This window comes from Aquarana catesbeiana, linkage group LG10 (genome assembly GCF_042186555.1).
Source record: "Aquarana catesbeiana isolate 2022-GZ linkage group LG10, ASM4218655v1, whole genome shotgun sequence".
Classification (NCBI taxonomy): domain Eukaryota; kingdom Metazoa; phylum Chordata; class Amphibia; order Anura; family Ranidae; genus Aquarana; species Aquarana catesbeiana.
In genome coordinates, this window is record NC_133333.1 from 50986628 (window position 1) to 51005426 (window position 18799).

At 46.3% G+C, this 18799-nt stretch overlaps 1 protein-coding gene across 1 annotated transcript in view; it reads right to left on the minus strand.

Moving 5' to 3' along the window:
* The window catches only part of LOC141110672 (E3 SUMO-protein ligase ZBED1-like), a gene marked incomplete in the record, with an annotated part of 57702 nt that overhangs the window by 38257 nt on the left and 646 nt on the right, over nucleotides 1–18799 (minus strand). The window contains 1 exon segment of the mRNA XM_073602157.1: nucleotides 7365–7435. Within this exon segment, the coding sequence (XP_073458258.1) occupies nucleotides 7365–7413 (49 nt within the window).

Sequence of the window (18799 nt, forward strand, 5' to 3'; positions counted from 1 at the left end):
TTCATCCAGATCAAACGGGCTTCATGCCAGCTAAGAACACAGCCTTTAACACCAGGCGTCTATTTATGAACATTTAAGCCCTTCCATGATCAAATTGATTCTAGGATAGTGGTTGCACTCGATGCGGCTAAAGCCTTTGAAGAATGGCAATACTTATGGCAGTGTTTGCGTTACTTTAGTTTTGGCCCTTGCTTTATTGCGAGGGTAGTGGCTCCAGAGCAAGGGTAGCGGCCAATGGGTGGACCCACAGTCTTATCTCCCTGGGGGGGGTGAGGCAAGAATGTCCTATCTCGCCGCTTCTTTATGTGCTGGCAGTTGAACCCCTGGCTATGGCACTTAGGTCACACCCTGACATTCAAGGCCTGCATTCCGGCCCCCTGACAGAAAAGGTGGGACTTTATGCTGATGACATGACATGATACTATACCTTCCCGACTCGGGCCCCTCATTAAGAACCGCACTTCATGTCATCGAGCAGTTTGGCAAGTTCTCTGGCCTTAAAATCAATTAGGATAAATCCCAAATCCTCCCATTGGATATGTTTCCTCCATCAATAGAACATGCCTCCCTGCCACTTATTAGGGTTAGCGCTTTCAAACATCTGGGTATTTGGGTAACTAGGACCCCCTCTGACTCTATTCAGATGAATGTGGAGCCTCTTATCCCTATGCTTAAATCTAAAATTCAGATATGGGAACATCTTGCATTAGGAGTCATGGGGCGGATAAGTCTTTTCAAAATGGTCTTACTTCTGAAGGTGCTGTATGTTCTCTGGCATCTGTATATCCCACTACACAATTTTAAAATAATAGGAGGTATTGGTGCGATCCTTTATCTGGGGAGCCAGTAGGCGTAAGTTGGCGTGGAAAATCCTCAAGAACCCTACAACGTTGGGTGGCCTTGCGGTTCCTGACTTTGGCCTGTACTATCCGGCTGCTCAATTATCTAATTTCTATCATACTGATAAACAGGATCAGCAAAGGGTATCTTTTACTGGTCTATCGACTCTCTACATCCCATTTCCCTCATCTGTTTTGTGACCTATTAAGAGGCTTGGGAGGTTCCTCAACTACTCCATGCCGGCCTGGCCTCTTGTTTCAGCACAAGCGGATTTGGGATCTGGCACTGGCTAGAATGAACTTCCTTGGGCTGCAAAATAACACCCTGCTCTGGTACAACTAAACAACTGCCGAACTGCTTCAGGTTCCGGACCCAGTTATCTGGATCTCAAAGGAGATAGATTTGCTTTCACGTTTTTTTTCACAGATTTGCTTTCACACACCAAGGTGCCCTTAAAACCTTTGACCAATTAAAATTATAGTTTAACCTCCCAAACCACGTTATTTCGATACCTCCAGTTGGATGCAATTTGAGGGTACCTATCCGACTTTGCCTACTCTAGATGCTCTTCTAGTTATATGTGGGCAGGAACATTGTAAATTAATGTCCATTTTTTATGATGTTTTAATTATGCCCTGTGCATCCAAGAGTGCATATGCCCTCAAAAGTAGGTGGGTAACTGACGTAGGAGAATTGGATGAGGATTGGAGTGAGATCCTAGAAGTGAGTAAAGTGGTATCTCCTAAAATATCGGATAGACTCACCCAAACCTATATCCTTCACAGATCCCACCTCATTTCAGAGTGTATAGCAAATCTAGAAGCCCCGAATCGTTCAGTTTGGCCGGGCGTCCAGCTCTAAGAAAACTCCTGGTGGTTTCAAACTTTTTCCATTTATGGATGATGGAGGCCACTGTGCTCAATGGGACCTTCAATGATGCAGAAATTTTTCTGTACCCTTCCCCAGATCTGTGCCTCGATACAATCCTGTCTCGGAGGTCTACAGACAATTCCTTAAACTTTATAGCTTGGTTTGTGCTCTAACATGCACTGTTAACTGTGGAACTTTATATAAAAGAAGTGTGTGCCTTTCCAAATCATGTCCAATCAACTGAATTTACCACAGGTGGCCTCCAATCAAGTTGTAGAAACCTCTCAAGGATGGTCAGTGGAAACAGGATGCACCTGAGCTTTGGAGTGTCATGGCAAAAGCTGTAAAGACTTATGTACATGTGATTTATTTTGTTTCATTTTATAAGGAGAATAATGAATTTAATCCATTTTGGAATAAGGCTGTAACATAACAAAAATGTGGAAAAAGTGAAGCGTTGTGAATACTTTCCGGATGCACTGTAAATGTCATCCACTTGTTTTCATCTACTTTAACTGTAAAGCTGGCCATACAATAATCAAAATGTGGCCAGTTCAGCACTTTGTTGAAGAAATGTGTTTGAAAACTTTTCTCGATCAGTGGCTGCAGCCGTATCAGAATACAATGTCCTGGTTGGAGTGGGGATAGAGAACTTTTTGTTCTGTCTGATGGCAATGTATGGCCAGGTAAAAGTGGTTGTAAACCCTCACATACTGTATATCCAGTGAAGTGACTGGCCTCAGGTGATAAACAGCAGAGGAGAAGCAAATCCTCCCACACTACTTCCTCAAACTCAACTTGTCCAAAACCGAGCTTATAATATTTCCTCCCCCACGTGCCTCTTCCCCTGACTTCTCTGTCAAGAGCAATGGCAAAACCATCCACCCGTCCCCACATGTCAGGGTGCTAGGTGTTATCCTGGATTCTGAACTCTCCTTTCAGCCCCACATCCAATCACTTTCCAAAGCTTGCCGCCTCAACCTCCGCAACATCTCTAAACTACGTCCCTTTCTAACCAATGAAACCACAAAGCTCCTGATTCACACCCTGGTTATCTCTCGCCTTGACTGGCTTACCTTTAAATAGACTATTACCTCTTCAGTCCATCATGAATGATGCTGCCAGACTTATCCACCTTACAAACAGCTCAGTGTCTGCTACCCCTCTCTGCCAATCCCTCCACTGGCTACCACTCGCCCAACCAATTAAATTCAAAATACTAACAATTAGTTAATAATTAGTTACAAAGCCATCCACAACTCTGCCCCCAGCTACATCACTAACCTAGTCTCAAAATACCAACCTAATCGCCATCTCCGTTCCTCCCAAGACCTCCTGCTCTCTAGCTCCCTCATCACCTCCTCCCATATCCGCCTCCAGGACTTCTCCCGAGCCTCGCCCATCCTCTGGAATTCCCTACCCCAATCTGTCAGACTGTCTCCAAATGTATCCACTTTTAGGTGATCCCTGAAAACTTTCCTCTTCAGAGAAGCCTATCCTGCCTCCATCTAACAACTGCACTATTTTCTCCATTAGCTCATCCCCCACAGCTATTACCCTTTTGTATAACTTGACCCTCCCTCCTAGATTGTAAGCTCTAACGAGCAGGGCTCTCTGATTCCTCCTGTATTGAATTGTATTGTACTTGTATTGTCTGCCCTAATGTTGTAAAGCGCTGCGTAAACTGTTGGCGCTATATAAATCCTGTATAATAATAATAATAATAATAAATAATAACATAAGTTGTACCTGTTTATCTGCATCCTTCTCTACAGCTGTTCAAAGTCCAGCATTTATAAAGCTTGTGTGAGAGTTCAGAAAACAGGTGGCAGAGAGCTGAAATTACACTCTGCAAAGCTCAGTGAGGAGAGCTCTGAGAGCTGATTGCTCAACCATTACTCAACCATTTTAAGCTTTTAACCTTTGGAGGAACCCTTAAAATAACTATATGGTAACAGGGAACCCCTGGTAATAATTACTGTATCTACAGCTCACATTAGCGTGATCGTCAGTGGGAAGAATGCTCCCTACATTTTCAGTTAATAGGAAAAACTCCCTCCTTTACAGGTAGTTAAAAACATCATTGATATCAGTGGTTACCTATCAAAAAGGAAGAATTTTCTTATAGTCCAAGGAACCCCTAGCAACCTCTGGAGGAACCCAGATCGAGAAAGGCTGCTCTAAACCACGGCTCAACAAATACCACGTGTCAGGTCACCAATAGCGACTAGAAATGGCATCCTCTTGCCTGGACTTGGGCACTTGTCAGCCCATTCCCATTGTTGGTCTGAATAATGTGAACACCCGGATACGTTATTAAGACAGGAATGTGGCTTGGAGCGGAGCCTGGCGGGAGGGTGAGGGGAGCAGAGGAGGAGGCGGTAGCACCTGTCCTGCGAGTCAGGGGCAGACTAGGCAGGGGAGAAGGACAGCGGTCAAGTGTAGCAAGAGCGGACTCGCCTCACTGAGCTCCCGCTGCCCATCTTTTTAATTCTCCTTTCAGTGGCCGAGCATTGGCTTCTGCTTCCACCCACAGCTACCCGTGTCCCTGCAGAGCCTTCCAGCAGAACAGAGGAAAGAGCAGGACCAAATCTCCAACATGGCGCCACCTTGGCACTGCCACAAAGAACCCCGCAACAGGACAAGCCCTCTAAGGAGCCAGCCAGGAAAGGACATGTTTTATGCACACAAGTTGCCCTCTGTGTCCACTCTGCTCTCAAACGCTGGGGAAGAGGATACAGGAGTAGTGGGGGATTGCTTTACTGTCCTGCACCCCATGTCCTGCGGTGACCTGCGCCCTTCTCCAGTACCCTGCACTCCATGTCCTGCACCTCACAAATTACTTGTCTTGCCCCAGGCGCTGACAACTCATGCTATGCTAAAAAAACTGGCTCCTAGATTCAAAGCAAATTTGTCAAGCCTTGCTCTAAACTAACATTACAGTACCAAGCAAACAGATAACAGTGGTGGAAAAACTTCTGGCCTCATTTCATGTGGACATTTAAAATGGTCCTACTACAATGATTTTAGATTGTAAGCTCTCACGAGCAGGGCCCTCCTGAAACTCTTTTGAATTGTATTGTAGCTGTGTTAACAAAGCAATCTAGCCTGAGCCAGTCCCTCCCACCTCCGCCACAGCCCAGCGTTCCAGTGAGCACTGGAGGCGCAGAACAGAGTGACAGTCGCCGCTCTCTGCTCAGAGCGCAGGGGAGAACTGAGCGATCAGCAGTCGAAAGAAAGAAAGAGCAGAGGTGAGAGGGGGGACGGGACAGATGCAGCATCGGATTGATGCTACACCCACCTAGGCGAGTATAAGGAATTTAATTTTTTGCAAACATGCTTCTCTTTTAACCTCTTGCTGCAGCAGGTTGACTCTTCTGCGCAAATCGCCGTAGCTCTACGGCTGCTGGAGCACGCCCGCGGGTAGGGCAAACTCGATGTCTGCCATCGACCCACGATAGCCTAGTACAGGCACAGAACGGGGATCTGCCAGTGTAAGCAGAGATCTTCTGTTCCCAGTGATCAGGAACAGCGATCACTGTCATGTCCCAGGTAGCCCATCCCCCCTACAGGTAGAACACGCTGAGGGAACACACTTAACCCCTTGATCGTCCCCTAGTGTGAACCCCTTCAATGCCAGTGTCATTTTTACATTGATCAGTGCATTTTTTATAGCACTGATCAATATAATAATGCCACTGGTCCCCAAAAAGTGTCATTTGGGGTCAAATTTGTCCATCGCGATGTCGCAGTCCTGCTAAAAACCGCAGATCGCCGCCATTACTAGTAAAAACAATTAAAAAAATAAATAAATAAAAAGTCCCTAAATCTATCCCATAGTTTGTAGACGCAATAACTTTTGTGCAAACCAATCAACATACGCCTATTGTGATTTTTTTTTACCAAAAATATGTAGAAGAATATATATCGGCCTAAACTTTTTTTGGATATGTATTATAGCAAAAAGTAAAAAAAAAAAAAGTGTTTTTTTTTTTTTTTTCCTTTTTTACAAAATTGTCAGGCTTTTTTTTTTTTTGTTTACAGCGTGAAAAATAAAACCCGCAGGAGGTAATCAAATACCACCAAAAGAAAGCTCTATTTGTGGGAAAAAAAGGACGTCAATTTTGTTTGGGTACAGGGTCGCATGACCGTGCAATTGTCAGTTAAAGCGATGCAGTGCTGTATCGCAAAAAATGGCCTGGTCATTAAGGGGGTGGGGGGGGGGGGGGGGCAAATCCTGGTGGTCCTTAAGTAGTTAAAGAATACTGAACTGGTAAAACAACCCAGTGGTGACGCAGTTGGTTTGCAAAAGATATGATCATGGCAATATAAAAAGGAGTTAATTTACTAAAACTGGAGCATGGAAAATTGGGTGCAGTCCTGCATAGAAACCAATCAGCTTCCAGGTTTCAGGCTGGGTTCACACTGCTGCGGTGCGGGAACGCAGCGAATTTACTGCGGGTTCCCGCATCGCACCAACTCGCACGGCAGTTCACACTGCCATATGCGAACTGCTGGGGAGTGTCATACAATGTTAATGACACCCCCAGTTCAGCCCGCATATCGCAATGCGAACTGACAATTCGGACATTTTCGGATCGCATAGGTGTGAACACCCATGCGATCCGATTTTGGTCCGAACAAAAAAAAGGGTCCTGTGCGAGTTTGGACCGAATGCGGTGCGATATCAGCCATACTATCTGTATGGCTGATATCGCACAGCACAGACATCGCATGTGATGTGAACAGCAGTGCGCTGCGAATCACATGCGATGTCTGCCACCGCAGCAGTGTGAACCCAGCCTTATTGTCAAAGCTTAATTGAACAAGCTGAAGTTAGACGCTGATTGGCTACCATACACAGCTGCACCAGATTTAGCACTCTCCAGTTTTAGTAAATCAACCATGTCCATGGCATTATAATACTGGGATTAAAGGGGACCTTCACTTACCCCTTTAGGCCTCCTGCACACTGGACATAAAGGTGCTGAATCGCTAGATGTGGTTAGCACTTAAGGGTTAATTAATTTCAATGGCCAGAATAAACTATTATTCTGGCCAATGAAATGAATTAATCTCCAAGCGCGTGACGTGTTTGTACACGTTACAAAAGTTTACAAGCGTAGGTGGTAAAAGTCAAAAGCGCAGGGCCGATACCCACGTTATTCTGGGGAAAAAAAAAAACATCTAAAAAGCTCTGTTCTCATTAGTGCAACTCCAAAGTAGTGTGATTTCCAATGCGACTTTTGCATTCTATGGGACTCAAGTTGCAAGAAAGTCACATCAAAGTAGTGCAAGAAACTTTTTTGGTGTCATTTGACACCAAAAGCAATTAGAACGGTGGTCATTGAAATACATGGTTTTCAACTTGTCATGCAACGTCACATGTCGCATGACAAAAAGCACTAGTGGGAACAGAGGCGGGGAAGAGGAAAACTATGCAAGTTGCCACTCATAGAATCTAATCGGTTACTAAAAACATTACTGCTTTCTGGCGCTTCACACCCGGAAACTGATGTATTTTGTCTAGAAAAACTGCACTTTTTCCAAGTGACATGCCCTCAGCTCACCCCTTTCAATTCTGTATTTTGGACTTTATCTCTATAAACAGGCAACAGCAACAAAAATGACAAAAAAAATAATGATGAACTTACAGAGCAACTCATCTTCCAGCTGGGCACAGGCGTCTTCTGCGGTTTGCATGGCTTGACTAATGTCCAAGCACCTGTGGAGGAAAAAGACAGCTCAGCTATAGGACGCAAATCCTAACTGTCATCTACATTGTACAAAACAAATGCTAATCACACCAGGGACATGAATCAAAAACGGAGCGATTAAACTCATTTTTATCTCCTTCTCAACAATACACAAAGCTGCACTGTAATCGCTTTGTCGGGGAATGGAATGGATACGCAGAAGATGCATTGTGCTAAAAGTGCTAATAATGACACATGTTGGGAGTAGATAATATTTTGGAGATTGCACCATTTGACAGATGTTTATTTTAAAGGATTTGCTGTACTTTCAGACAGAGTACCACTACCCACCCGGCCTAGTCCTCCTTGAACAAACTCAAGTAAGAAATGGAGTAATGACCGCGGGTAATTGCTGCAGAGATCATGACACATTCTGCTCATTTAAAATTTAAGGGGTCTATTTAGCAAGGTTTCACCCAAGATTCACCCATTATTCTAAGAGAATCTTATAAAAAAAAAATTGGGTGAAGGCTGTGGTATCTCGCACCAAGCCATCAGTAGCAGATCATTGAAGTCCTCTAAGTTGAAAGATGAAGCCTCCATGGTTTAGACTTGTTTTTCCAGCACATTCCACAGATGCTCGATTGGATTGAGCTCTAGAGAATCAAGTCAATACCTCCAACTTGCTGTTGTGTTCCTCAAACCATTCTTGAATTCATCAGACCAGGCCACCTTCTTCCATTGCTTGGTGGTCCAGTTCTGATGCTCACGTGCCCATTGAAGGCACTTTTGGCTGTCACGGGTCAGCATGGGCACCCTGACTGGTCTGCATCTATGCAGCCCTATACACAACACACTGTGATGCATTGTGTGTCCTGACACATTCAATTGTGTGTGTTGGGAGCATGAAATGCATGTGGGAGCATGAAACTGTCCACAATGTCTTGGTAGGCTGACAACTTCAACGAGTTCCCTTCACTAGAACTAAGGGGCCAAGCCCAACCCCTGCAAAACCACCCCACACCCTAATCCCCCCTCCACCAAATGATTTGGACCAGTGCACAAAGCAAGGTCCATAAAGAAATGGATGAGTGAGTGGACAAACTTGACTGGCCTGCACAGAGTCCTGACCTCAAACCTACAGAACACCTTTGGGATGAATTAGAGCGGAGACTGCAAGCCAGGCCTTTTTGTCCAATATCAGTGATTTACCTCACAAACGCGCTTCTGAAAGAATGGTCAAACATTCCCATAGACACACTCCTAAACCTTGTGGACAGCCTTCCCAGAAGAGTTGAAGCTGCTATAGCTGCAAAGGGTGGGCCAACTCAACATTGAACCCTACGGACTAATGCTGGCCATACACTATACAGAAAATCGGCCGAACCCATTTTCGAAAAACGAACGTTCGACCGTGACCGCAAACGATCGTGCCATCATATAATGTCCGATAATCTGTTCAGTGGACATGAATAAATAATTTTGTGTTCGTTTTTTTACATATACCTAGTGCAGGCAGTTCGGACGGGAAACACATTAACCTTGCAATTTATCGTACGTTCGGCAGAAATTTTCCAAACATGCCGTTCGTTTTTTTTCCACAAAAACGTCACAAACGATTATCGATTTGTACCCACTAACTTGCCGAAAAACGAACGAAGTGTCCATACGAACGATTTTTCGGCCGATTTTTCGTATAGTGTATGGCCAGCATAAGACCGGAATGCCATTAAAGTTCATGTGTGTGTAAAGGCAGGCATCCCAATACTTTTGGTAATATAGTGCATTAGGGTGAGGATCATTGGGAAGAATGCTCCTTACATTTGTGGTCATCGGGAAGAATTACCCTCTTACAGATAACAAAAAAGATCAATGGTGTCACTGGGAACTGAGAGGTAGAAATTGCTCATTGCTCAAGGAACCCCTTACAACCTCTGGAGGAACCCTAGGGTGCTATGGAACCCTTGGCTGAGAAATCCTGATTTAGACCATACTTGTTTGCACGCACAGTGTGGACCCCATGGATACAAGTGGTGTTCATCAGCACACAAGTATGTTCACAGCCTTAAAGAACAAGATAAGTGGTACAGAGCGCTTTCTGAAATTAGGTACAGCTGGTGACTATATTACATTCAACAGATGGACGTCAATCTGCAGTACTAATGGCTTATTGTACAAAATGTTGTTTTACATATATGAATATCCATGATCTATTCCACAAAAGTAAAAGTATGTTGTGATGTCTACAACAGATGCTCCACCACCAAAAATGTAAGCATGCATCCATCAACAACTTACGCAAATAAAAAAAAATGGTTATTTAATGTGGTAAAGAACAATGTACAAAGCATAAGTGCAAATAAGTAACAATGTACAAAGCTTGTTCCTTCAGAACACATGAGAAGTATGAGTGTCTGCAGTGGGTTACTGCTCATTGCATGTCAGCAAACCAAGCGTTTTTTGTGCACTGTTGCGGGCTGCATTAGCCAACCTATTCAAATTTAATGAACTGCAAAAAATGACACAGGCTGGAATTTTTCACAGTCCACTGGAAAAGACATTGGGAGGGGAATTAAAGAGTGGTGCAAGCACCATGCCGCGCAAGTCAAATCCTGTGGTGGTGGCCCCCAAGCTGCACTGCGTGCGTCTATGAACGCACACATCTCGGCTTGGAAGCAAGCCCACGGGTCTGCACCTATAGGAAGCGGCTTCCTATCGTGGTGCCTCTCAGTCCTATGAATGCAGGGAGATAGTAGAGCACCGCTAGAGCAGGGCTTGACAAATTTGCTTTGAATCTAGGAGCCAGCTAAAAAAGTTAGGGGCTGATTACTATCACCCCCTTCCTGCCCAGGCCAATTTTTAGCTTTGAATGACAATTTCGCGGTCATGCAACACTGTACTCATATGAAATGTGGGAGCTTTCTTCTGGTGGTAGTTAATCACCGCTGAGATTTTATTTTTTGCTAAATGCATGAAAAAAAAAAAAAAAGACAAAATTTTGAAAAAAAAAATAAAAACACTTTTCTTTATTTCTGTTAGAAAAAAATTAGCAAATAAGTGAGTTTTCTTCTACACTAACATGTGGTGATGATGCTGCACTTATAGGCACTGATGAAGCTGCACTTGCACTGATGCTACACTGGTGGGCCACTGCTGAGGCTGCACTGGTGCGACACTGGTAAGGCACCGATATGTGATGTGCCGTTCTGACTTGGAGCCCGTCCAGGGGGGGAACCAGAGCGCCCGGGAAATCCTCTGCAAGATGGTAACCGGCTCGGGGGCACTGCTGAGCCCATTCAGAGCCACTGGTTCCTGCTGCGGGGAGTCTCCCTGGACAGCTTGATAGACCTGCACCCAGCGGAAGGGAGGAGAGCCACACAGGGGGCACTTCCTGCCAGCGGCTCCGCTCCACTCCTCCCCCGACCCGCCCGTCCTACTACAATACAGACCCTCATCTGCCATTCAGTGCCACGCTCACAGCGCTGCCACTCCCCACGCCCAGCATCAGAAAACACTTGCTGGCCGCCCGGCAATGTTGCGCCCCCCCATGCTAGCCACTGGGGCTGACAAGAACCCGGGCGCAAGGCCTCATTTTCTAGTCGCAATTGCGACCTGGCGCCAGGGATTTGTCGAGCCCTGCGCTAGAGAGAGCTGGATCGAGTGAGGGCTCAGGTAAGTATAAGGCCTCATGCACACTAGACATTGGCAGAAATAACACCTGATGCTTGTAAAAGTGTGTAACACGTTCAGGCATGTTTACAGGTGTCAAGCACTTGGGCGTCATTTCATTTCATTGGTCAGAATAAAAAAAATTATTCTGCCCATTGAAATGAATTAATACTTAAGCGCTAAATGTGGCTAGTGTTAACACCTGTTTACAAGCATCAAGAGTTTTTTCTGCCAAAACGCCGATGCTCCTGGATGCGCTGACGCTGGGGGTTTTTTTTCGGCATCTAAAAGCCCCTTCCACTAAGCGCTGCTAAAAGCCTATGTGTGCAAAAGACAGAGCATTTTCTAGAATAGCTGCCCAGCCTAGTCTGTCAGGGCTGTGCTCAGCCCTTGCTTCTCTAACCTGGCCGCTCAGCTGTCAGCTAATTGCCAGCTCCTATCTCTCCACAGTGCCTCACCTGTTGATGATATCCTGCTCGTTAGTCCTGCCTACTTAAGCCGTCCAGCCCAGATGATCTCTGCATTCGCCTTGGTCACATCTCTAGAAACGCTCTTCTTTTTTTTCTGTTACAGACTTGCTTGGCTGACATTCCTTCTGGCTCCAGATCCTGCTTGCTGTTCTACTACGCTCATCTCTGGCTCCCTGACGTTTTGGCTTGTCTGACTATGCATTCTGGTTCCTAAACTCTGGCTATGTTTTGACTATGTTTAATAATAATAAAAAAAGGTAAACAAGTGTGATTTAACTGTACTTCTTCTGTCTCAGTCTGATTCATGGTTTCTGACACAGTCCCACCACATCTGGTGTGAGTGGGCCCTCAATGCAGTAGAGAAAAGTCTGCTCACTGACATTTGTCTGGCAGAGCTGTGTTTATCTCAGGACTGGCTAGATAATAACAACCCTTTAACAGGTTGATTTCAGCTTGCAGTGGTTATAAACTATTACGCGGGACAATTTTCTGACAATTCCACCAACTTCGACCTGTTTTTGTTTGCAAACACAATTGAATGGATCAATACAACCTTCTGCCACATAGATATAAATATATAGACAATTAGACAATCAGCATTAGGAGTTCATGGATAAAAAAAAAAATATACATACACATACATATATATATATATATATATATATATATATATATATATATATATATATATATATATATATATAATTATGTGTGTATATATTTCACTGATCTGATTATTTTTTGTGATCTACTGTGAAAAGCCCTACAAACTGGCATTACAGGAAATAATAATCTAAGTGGATGGCTTATATGATCATGAATAACAATCAGTGTAAAGACCATTATGAAATCATGAACTGCTTCTGGTTCTCTTTGCAATATTTATGTTAGCGTTTAGATGTCAGCTCCGCAGTCTGCATCAATTCTGCATAATACATCATTTTTGAAGATTATGTATAATCGGTTACGCTGAGATACTTCATTTTTTTTCCAGGCAGATTTTGTTATGGAGAATTCTGGTGTTAGAAGGAATTTCAACAGTAACAATGTCATAAGGTTTGGTTTGCAGACAATGTAACTAATTAACTAATATCTATATTTTGAATACATGTAAACCCTACACGACGGTTAGTTTGCTACGTTGCTGAAGCAGTGTGCATCCCATATCACTGGACATTGATGGAAGGATCTTCAGACAAAAAAAAAAAAAAAAACTGTTATAGATTTAAAAAAGAGGTATGGGAATTTTTTATTTTTTTTGGGGGGGGGTGGATTCGGGGGAGTTAATACTTGCCTAGGTGGATGCAGCACCGGTCCAATACTGCATCTGTCCCCCGCTGGCTCTAAGACTGAGAACCAAGTGATCAAATGCCGCCGAACACTCAGTTCTCAAAGCCCCCTGAGCTCCAGCTCACTGGAGAGCTGGGCTGTGGAGGGGGCAGGAGCAGCCGGCTCAGGCTCTTATCGGCTCGCTGAGAGGCTGAGCCAGGTGCCAGTCCAGGCATGTGGGCGGATCCCGACCATATTTTCGCAATCTTTCCTGAGCCTGTACCAGCTCTGTGACGTCACCTGACATCTGGCTTCAGCATGCTGTCTGCTGAAAGCCAGTCACAGGAGTGCAGAACGATCTGCACTCCTGTGATCCACAGGAGAAGTACAACCAAACAAACTTTGGCTGTACTTCTCCTTTAATAACATTGTAAACTGAATGACTTTATTATGTAAGGCCTCATTTATTTGGCAGCACAGTGGTGTAGTGGGTAGCTATCTCGCCTAGCAGTAAAAAAGGGTTGCTGGTTCAAATCCCAACCATGACACTAACTGCCTGGAGTTTGCATGTTCTCCCTGTGCCTGCGTGGGTTTCCTCCGGGTACTCCGGTTTCCTCCCATAATCCAAAGACATGCTGGTAGGTATTGGATCCTGTCTAAATTGGCCCTCATATATGAATGTGTTAGATTGTAAGCTCCTTAAGAGTAGGGACCGCTGTAAATGTACAATGTATATGTAAAGCGCTGCGTAAATTAACGGCGCTATACAAGTACCTTAAATAATAATTCACACCCTGAGCATTTTGTAGCTCAAAGCTCCAAAACACCCAACATCCAAAAACCCATGGTCTTCAATTGTGCCTGCTCACACCAGAGTTACTAGAAGTTTGAAAAAGCACAGGAGCATCTTTTGGGCTACAAGCTTTAAAAGTTTTGGCCCAATAAACCTCAATGGAAGTGCCTGAAAATGCAAAAGTGCAAAAATGTATTAATAATAAAAAAAAAAAAACAAACACACAAAGTTCATGCCTCAAATGCCCACAGAAATGCACAAAAACGTCCATACAGGCGCTTCAAAGATTAAAAAAAAAGTCTGCAAAATGACCAAAAATACTGTAAGTGTGAATGCAGCTTTAAACCGGCAATAGATGGATCAAATCTCAGCTGGTTCAGCAGGGACCGGCCAAGATTCGATCCATCTTAACGCAGGCTGATTGTACCCAAGTTGATCCATCGATCGACTTGGGTACAACCAGCATGTCAGATTTCTAGCATGCAATAATTCCCAGCAGCTATAGCCATTAACAATACTGCTATTATTGTGTTCTCCCTGGGGGGCGTGGCTTAGCAATGGCCGAGTGGTGCCAAGAAGTGTTTCCTGAGAGCTCCTGGCCTCCCCGTTCCATCCCGCAAAATTGACGGCTTTAACTGGGTGACAGCGAGGCATGATAACCACCAAAAGGTACAGGACGAGATCGATGGCCGGCGGCAAGCAGATCACTTACCTCACAGAGAGGTATCCAACGATACTTCTGAGACCCACAGATGGTATTGCTGGGCGCCATTGCAACAGCGCCACGTGCACATTACATGGAAGAGGTCGGAACGCCGGACTTATCCGTTTCCCCTACTCCATCCACCACCACAGACCTCTTCCGGGAGACGCCGGCTGCCTTTCACACAGGTATGGCTGGTCTGTCCCAACAGGCGTGTGGCATGCCTGACGACCTCCGCGCCATCCTGCAAGCCCTCCCCACCAAGTCAGACATCGAAGCCCTCATCCTCCGTATTGAGGAGGCCCACAGCCAGGACATCCAGGAAGTCAAGGCAGAGCTGCACACACTCACGGATCGAATGGACTCCAGGGAAGCTTCGATCTCTTCCCTCACACAGCTGGTTTCAGCGCTGGAGCGCTCCCAAGAGTCCCAGGCAGCCACAGCCATCGATTTGCAGCTCCATTTAGAGAACATGGAGGACCGCAGTCACCGTAACAACTTGCGACTGCTGGGTCTCCCGAAGGCCACTGGAGCAGAGGACTTGGCGGCGACAGTAGTGGCCATCTTCCAGGAGGTCCTGGGTACCTCTCCACCATCCCTGTAGCTGGACTGGGTTCATAGAACTCATGGCCTAAGCCATCGGACCCAGACAGGTCCCGAGACGTGCTCTGCAGGATCCATCGCTACACCCAAAAAGAGCTCATCCTCCGTAAGGCCTGTGAACACGGTGATGTAGGATTTGATGGCGCCACAATCAAGATCCTCCCGGACCTCTCCAGAACCACACTACAGAGAAGGGCCCTACTGAAACCCATCGTGGACCTGGCCAGACAACAGGGATGCACATACCGCTGGGGATACCCCTTGGCAGTCATCTTCCGCAATGCAGCTGCCTCTTTTACCCTACGTACTCCGGCGGAACTACCGGCCCTTTTTGCCTTTCTGGGAGTGGAGCTGGTTCGGGTTCCAAATTGGCTTGCTTGGGACCCTCCGCTCATTGGAACTACCAGCCTCCACGCCAGCTGCGGCTCAGAAGGAGATCCCAGGCACCCTCCGTAGAAGGTACACGTGATTCATGATCGCCCTATCTGATACCAGTCCCTCTCTAAGACTGCACACAGATTGTTTGGTTTCCCCTCAATTGTTTGTTATGACTGTTCCTCAATGCCAGCTAGCCAATGGCACCCACCTTGCCTGATTCTCCCCAGGGACCGGCTTCGTCCTGCCCTGGGCTCTGAGACCCATCCCCCCCCCCCCCCCGCTGCTTTTGACCCCCTCCGGCTGTTGTCGGAGCCTGCTGCACTGACGTGTCCCTGACCTGTGGACCTTGTAGTGGGGGACACCCTTCCCGCTGGGCCGGAAATAGACTTGAGAAACACACGCGGGCCATAGTGGGGGAGCCTCCTGCAGCACCCCTCAGTTAAAACGCTCACACACTCTGCTCGCCCCATGTGGGGTATAATGTATTCCTTTGTGTCTTACCAGTCTCCCGCTATCAGAGACATACCATCACACCAGGTCATATATGCACTATTGCTCCCCGGAGGTAGATATACCAGCTCTGTGGATGCTATGGGGTTTCTTTCCTTTTTTTTTTTTTAGAAATGTCTGCTATTAATGTATTAATGTTTGATATTTTGTGGTGTCTCCCTTAGCACCGTCCCGCTCGCCTTGGTCGGGGTGGTGGTCCCCCCCCCCTCCCTTCGGGTCATGCTGGGCATGTTGTTCGGCTGTGTGCTGGGAGGGGAGGTGCGGGTGGCGCTCCCCCCTGAGTACGATATCTCCCCTGAGCTTCCTGTGGGGTGTCGGGAGATGCAAGGTTGGAAGGAGCACTACCACATGATGCCCTCCCCAGGTTACAGGGTGGATTTGGTGGGGGAGTTTTGACCCACAGGTCTCTGCGCGGTAGTTCTCAACGCGACGCCCGCCAGTACCTGCTTTTGATAGCCGTCATCTCTGCATTCTCATACACCATCACACTCAGGATGGGGGGAGGGGCGGTTGGTGAGTCCTTCGCCGGCTGTTTTTCTCCACAACCCCACATAGGCCTGCGCTGGATTACTGGTTCTGAACTGGTGAGCGTCTCAGCACCATAGTGCTACATTTTTAGACTATAATTGTCACACCCTTTAGGTGTGACCTAAACACCTCTTCCTTTTCTCTCTTATCCCCGCTAATTTACCTTCTCCACATGGTTCAACCTCTTCACCCTTCCCCTATCTCTCCCCGCCCCCCCTCTTTTTTTCCCCATAACCCGGGGCCATGGAGGCAGTGAACGTGCTCTCGTTAAACACAAAGGGCCTAAATGTTCCTGAAAAGAGGTGCATGCTACTGCAAGATCTGCGCCGTCTCAAGACGGACCTAGCATTCGTTCAAGAGACACACTTTAAAGGGGGCAACCTCCCCATACTGAGAAACAAATTCTTCCCGACAGCGTACCACTCCACAAATGGGTCCGCTAAGTCCCGTGGCGTGTCCATACTCATTTCATGAACCGTTCCCTGGAATTGTTTGGATATAAAAACTGACCCGGAGGGACGATATTTGTTCCTCAGGGGCATGATTGGTGGTGCCGAAGTAGTCCTAGCAAATTTCTATGTTCCTAACAGTCAACAGGACCACTTCGTCACCAAGACGATAGATACACTGCTTGAGTTTTCTAGGGGCCAACTGATACTGGGTGGCGATTTTAATGTCCCACTAATCCCTACTGAGGATACCTCCTCAGGACACTCCTCAATCACACCTGGCACTAGGAAACGCATTGCACGCTCTTTACACAAGGCGTAATTGATTGATGCCTGGCGACTCCTCCATCCGACTGAAAGGGATTACACCTTTTATTCTATGCCACATAAACAGTACTCGAGGATTGACTACTTCCTACTTCCTCACTCCCAACGACACGCAATCCATGACTCCTCGATTGGGTCTATTACGTGGTCTGACCATGCCCCTGTTCTACTATCCTACGGCCTGACTCAAAACCTCACCTCCGGGTCCAGAACTTGGGGACTAAATGAAAGTCTCCTAACAGAAGAAGAGGTAGGACGTAGTTAGGGAACTGGACTGTTATTTTCAGACCAACGAGTACTAATTAAGCATGGATCATGCATTAAGAGGCAGCGCACTACACAGATAGAGTCGCTTCTTAACGACTTGAACCTAGCTGAAGCCCGACACAAGCACACCCAAATCCCCTCCTTGGAGGCGTAAATTCTGCTCTTACCCAAAAAAAATTACTGATCTAATGCAGTTTCGGGCTAAGGCAGCAATACAGATCTGTCAGCGAGTTTCGTATGAATCTGGGAACAAATGTGGTAAATTCTTGGCCAGATCCCTGAGAGAACAGGTACTCGCAAACTATATACCGCATATTATGGTGCCCTCCCGTCAGAAGATCGCACTCCCACAAAATATAGCAGGGGAATTTAAAGCTTTATACGCGTCACTCTACAACCTCCAGACTCCACCCCCACCCCCCTCCTCCCCCGGAATCCCAGACAGAGGACTACTTGACCAACTCTGACATGCCCAAACTGTCCACTGAATTAAGTGAGTTGCTTGACGAACCCATCACCATAGAGGAGATACAATCTGCAATAAGGGCCACTAAGCTAGGGAAAGCCCCGGGCCTGGATGGGCTCACTGCTCAATATTATAAAACCTTACTGCCGTCCCTCTGGGAATTTATGCACAAATTCTTCAACTCATTGGGCTCCGACACAACATTCCCTTGCGTCACTCTCTCGGCGCACATTGCGGTGATTTCCAAAGAAGGGAAGGATCCTACCGCCTGTGGGAACTATAGGCCAATTTCGCTACTCAACACGGATCTCAAAATTTTTATGAAACTGTTGTCCACCAGGATCCAACTTTATCTCCCGTCCCTGATCCATTTAGATCAAGTTGGATTTGTCCCAACCAGGGAAGCAAGGGACAACACAAATAAAGTACTTAAAGTGGTAGTAAACCCAGCCATAAAACAGTTAAATTTCCGGCACGTGCCGGAAATGCAGCACTCCCATTGGTTGTGCTCTCAACCAAACTGTCAAACCATCCAATGGCTGGTGTCATAATTGATCACATGTGCAGCATCGGTTGTAGATTAAACAGAGGCAAAGATGGCAGCTTCCTTGGCTGAAAACAATAGGAGGGTTTACTTACACTTTAACCTTTTACACGTGGTCAATAAGAATAAGACTCCCTGCGTCATGCTAAGTACGGATGCAGAGAAGGCCTTTGACAGGGTGAACTGGCAATTCATGTCTTCCGTTCTGAAGCATATAGGGTTGGGCAACACCATTCTACATTGGATAACCTCTGCTCGTGTTCGTGCCAATGGGGTTCTGTCAGACTCCTTTGGGATCAAGAACGGAACACGTCAGGGATGCTCATTATCCCCGCTCCTTTTCACCCTGCCACTGGAACCATTCCTGGGTACCGTACGCGCCAACCCGGATATCACTGGAGTGACTATAGGAGACTC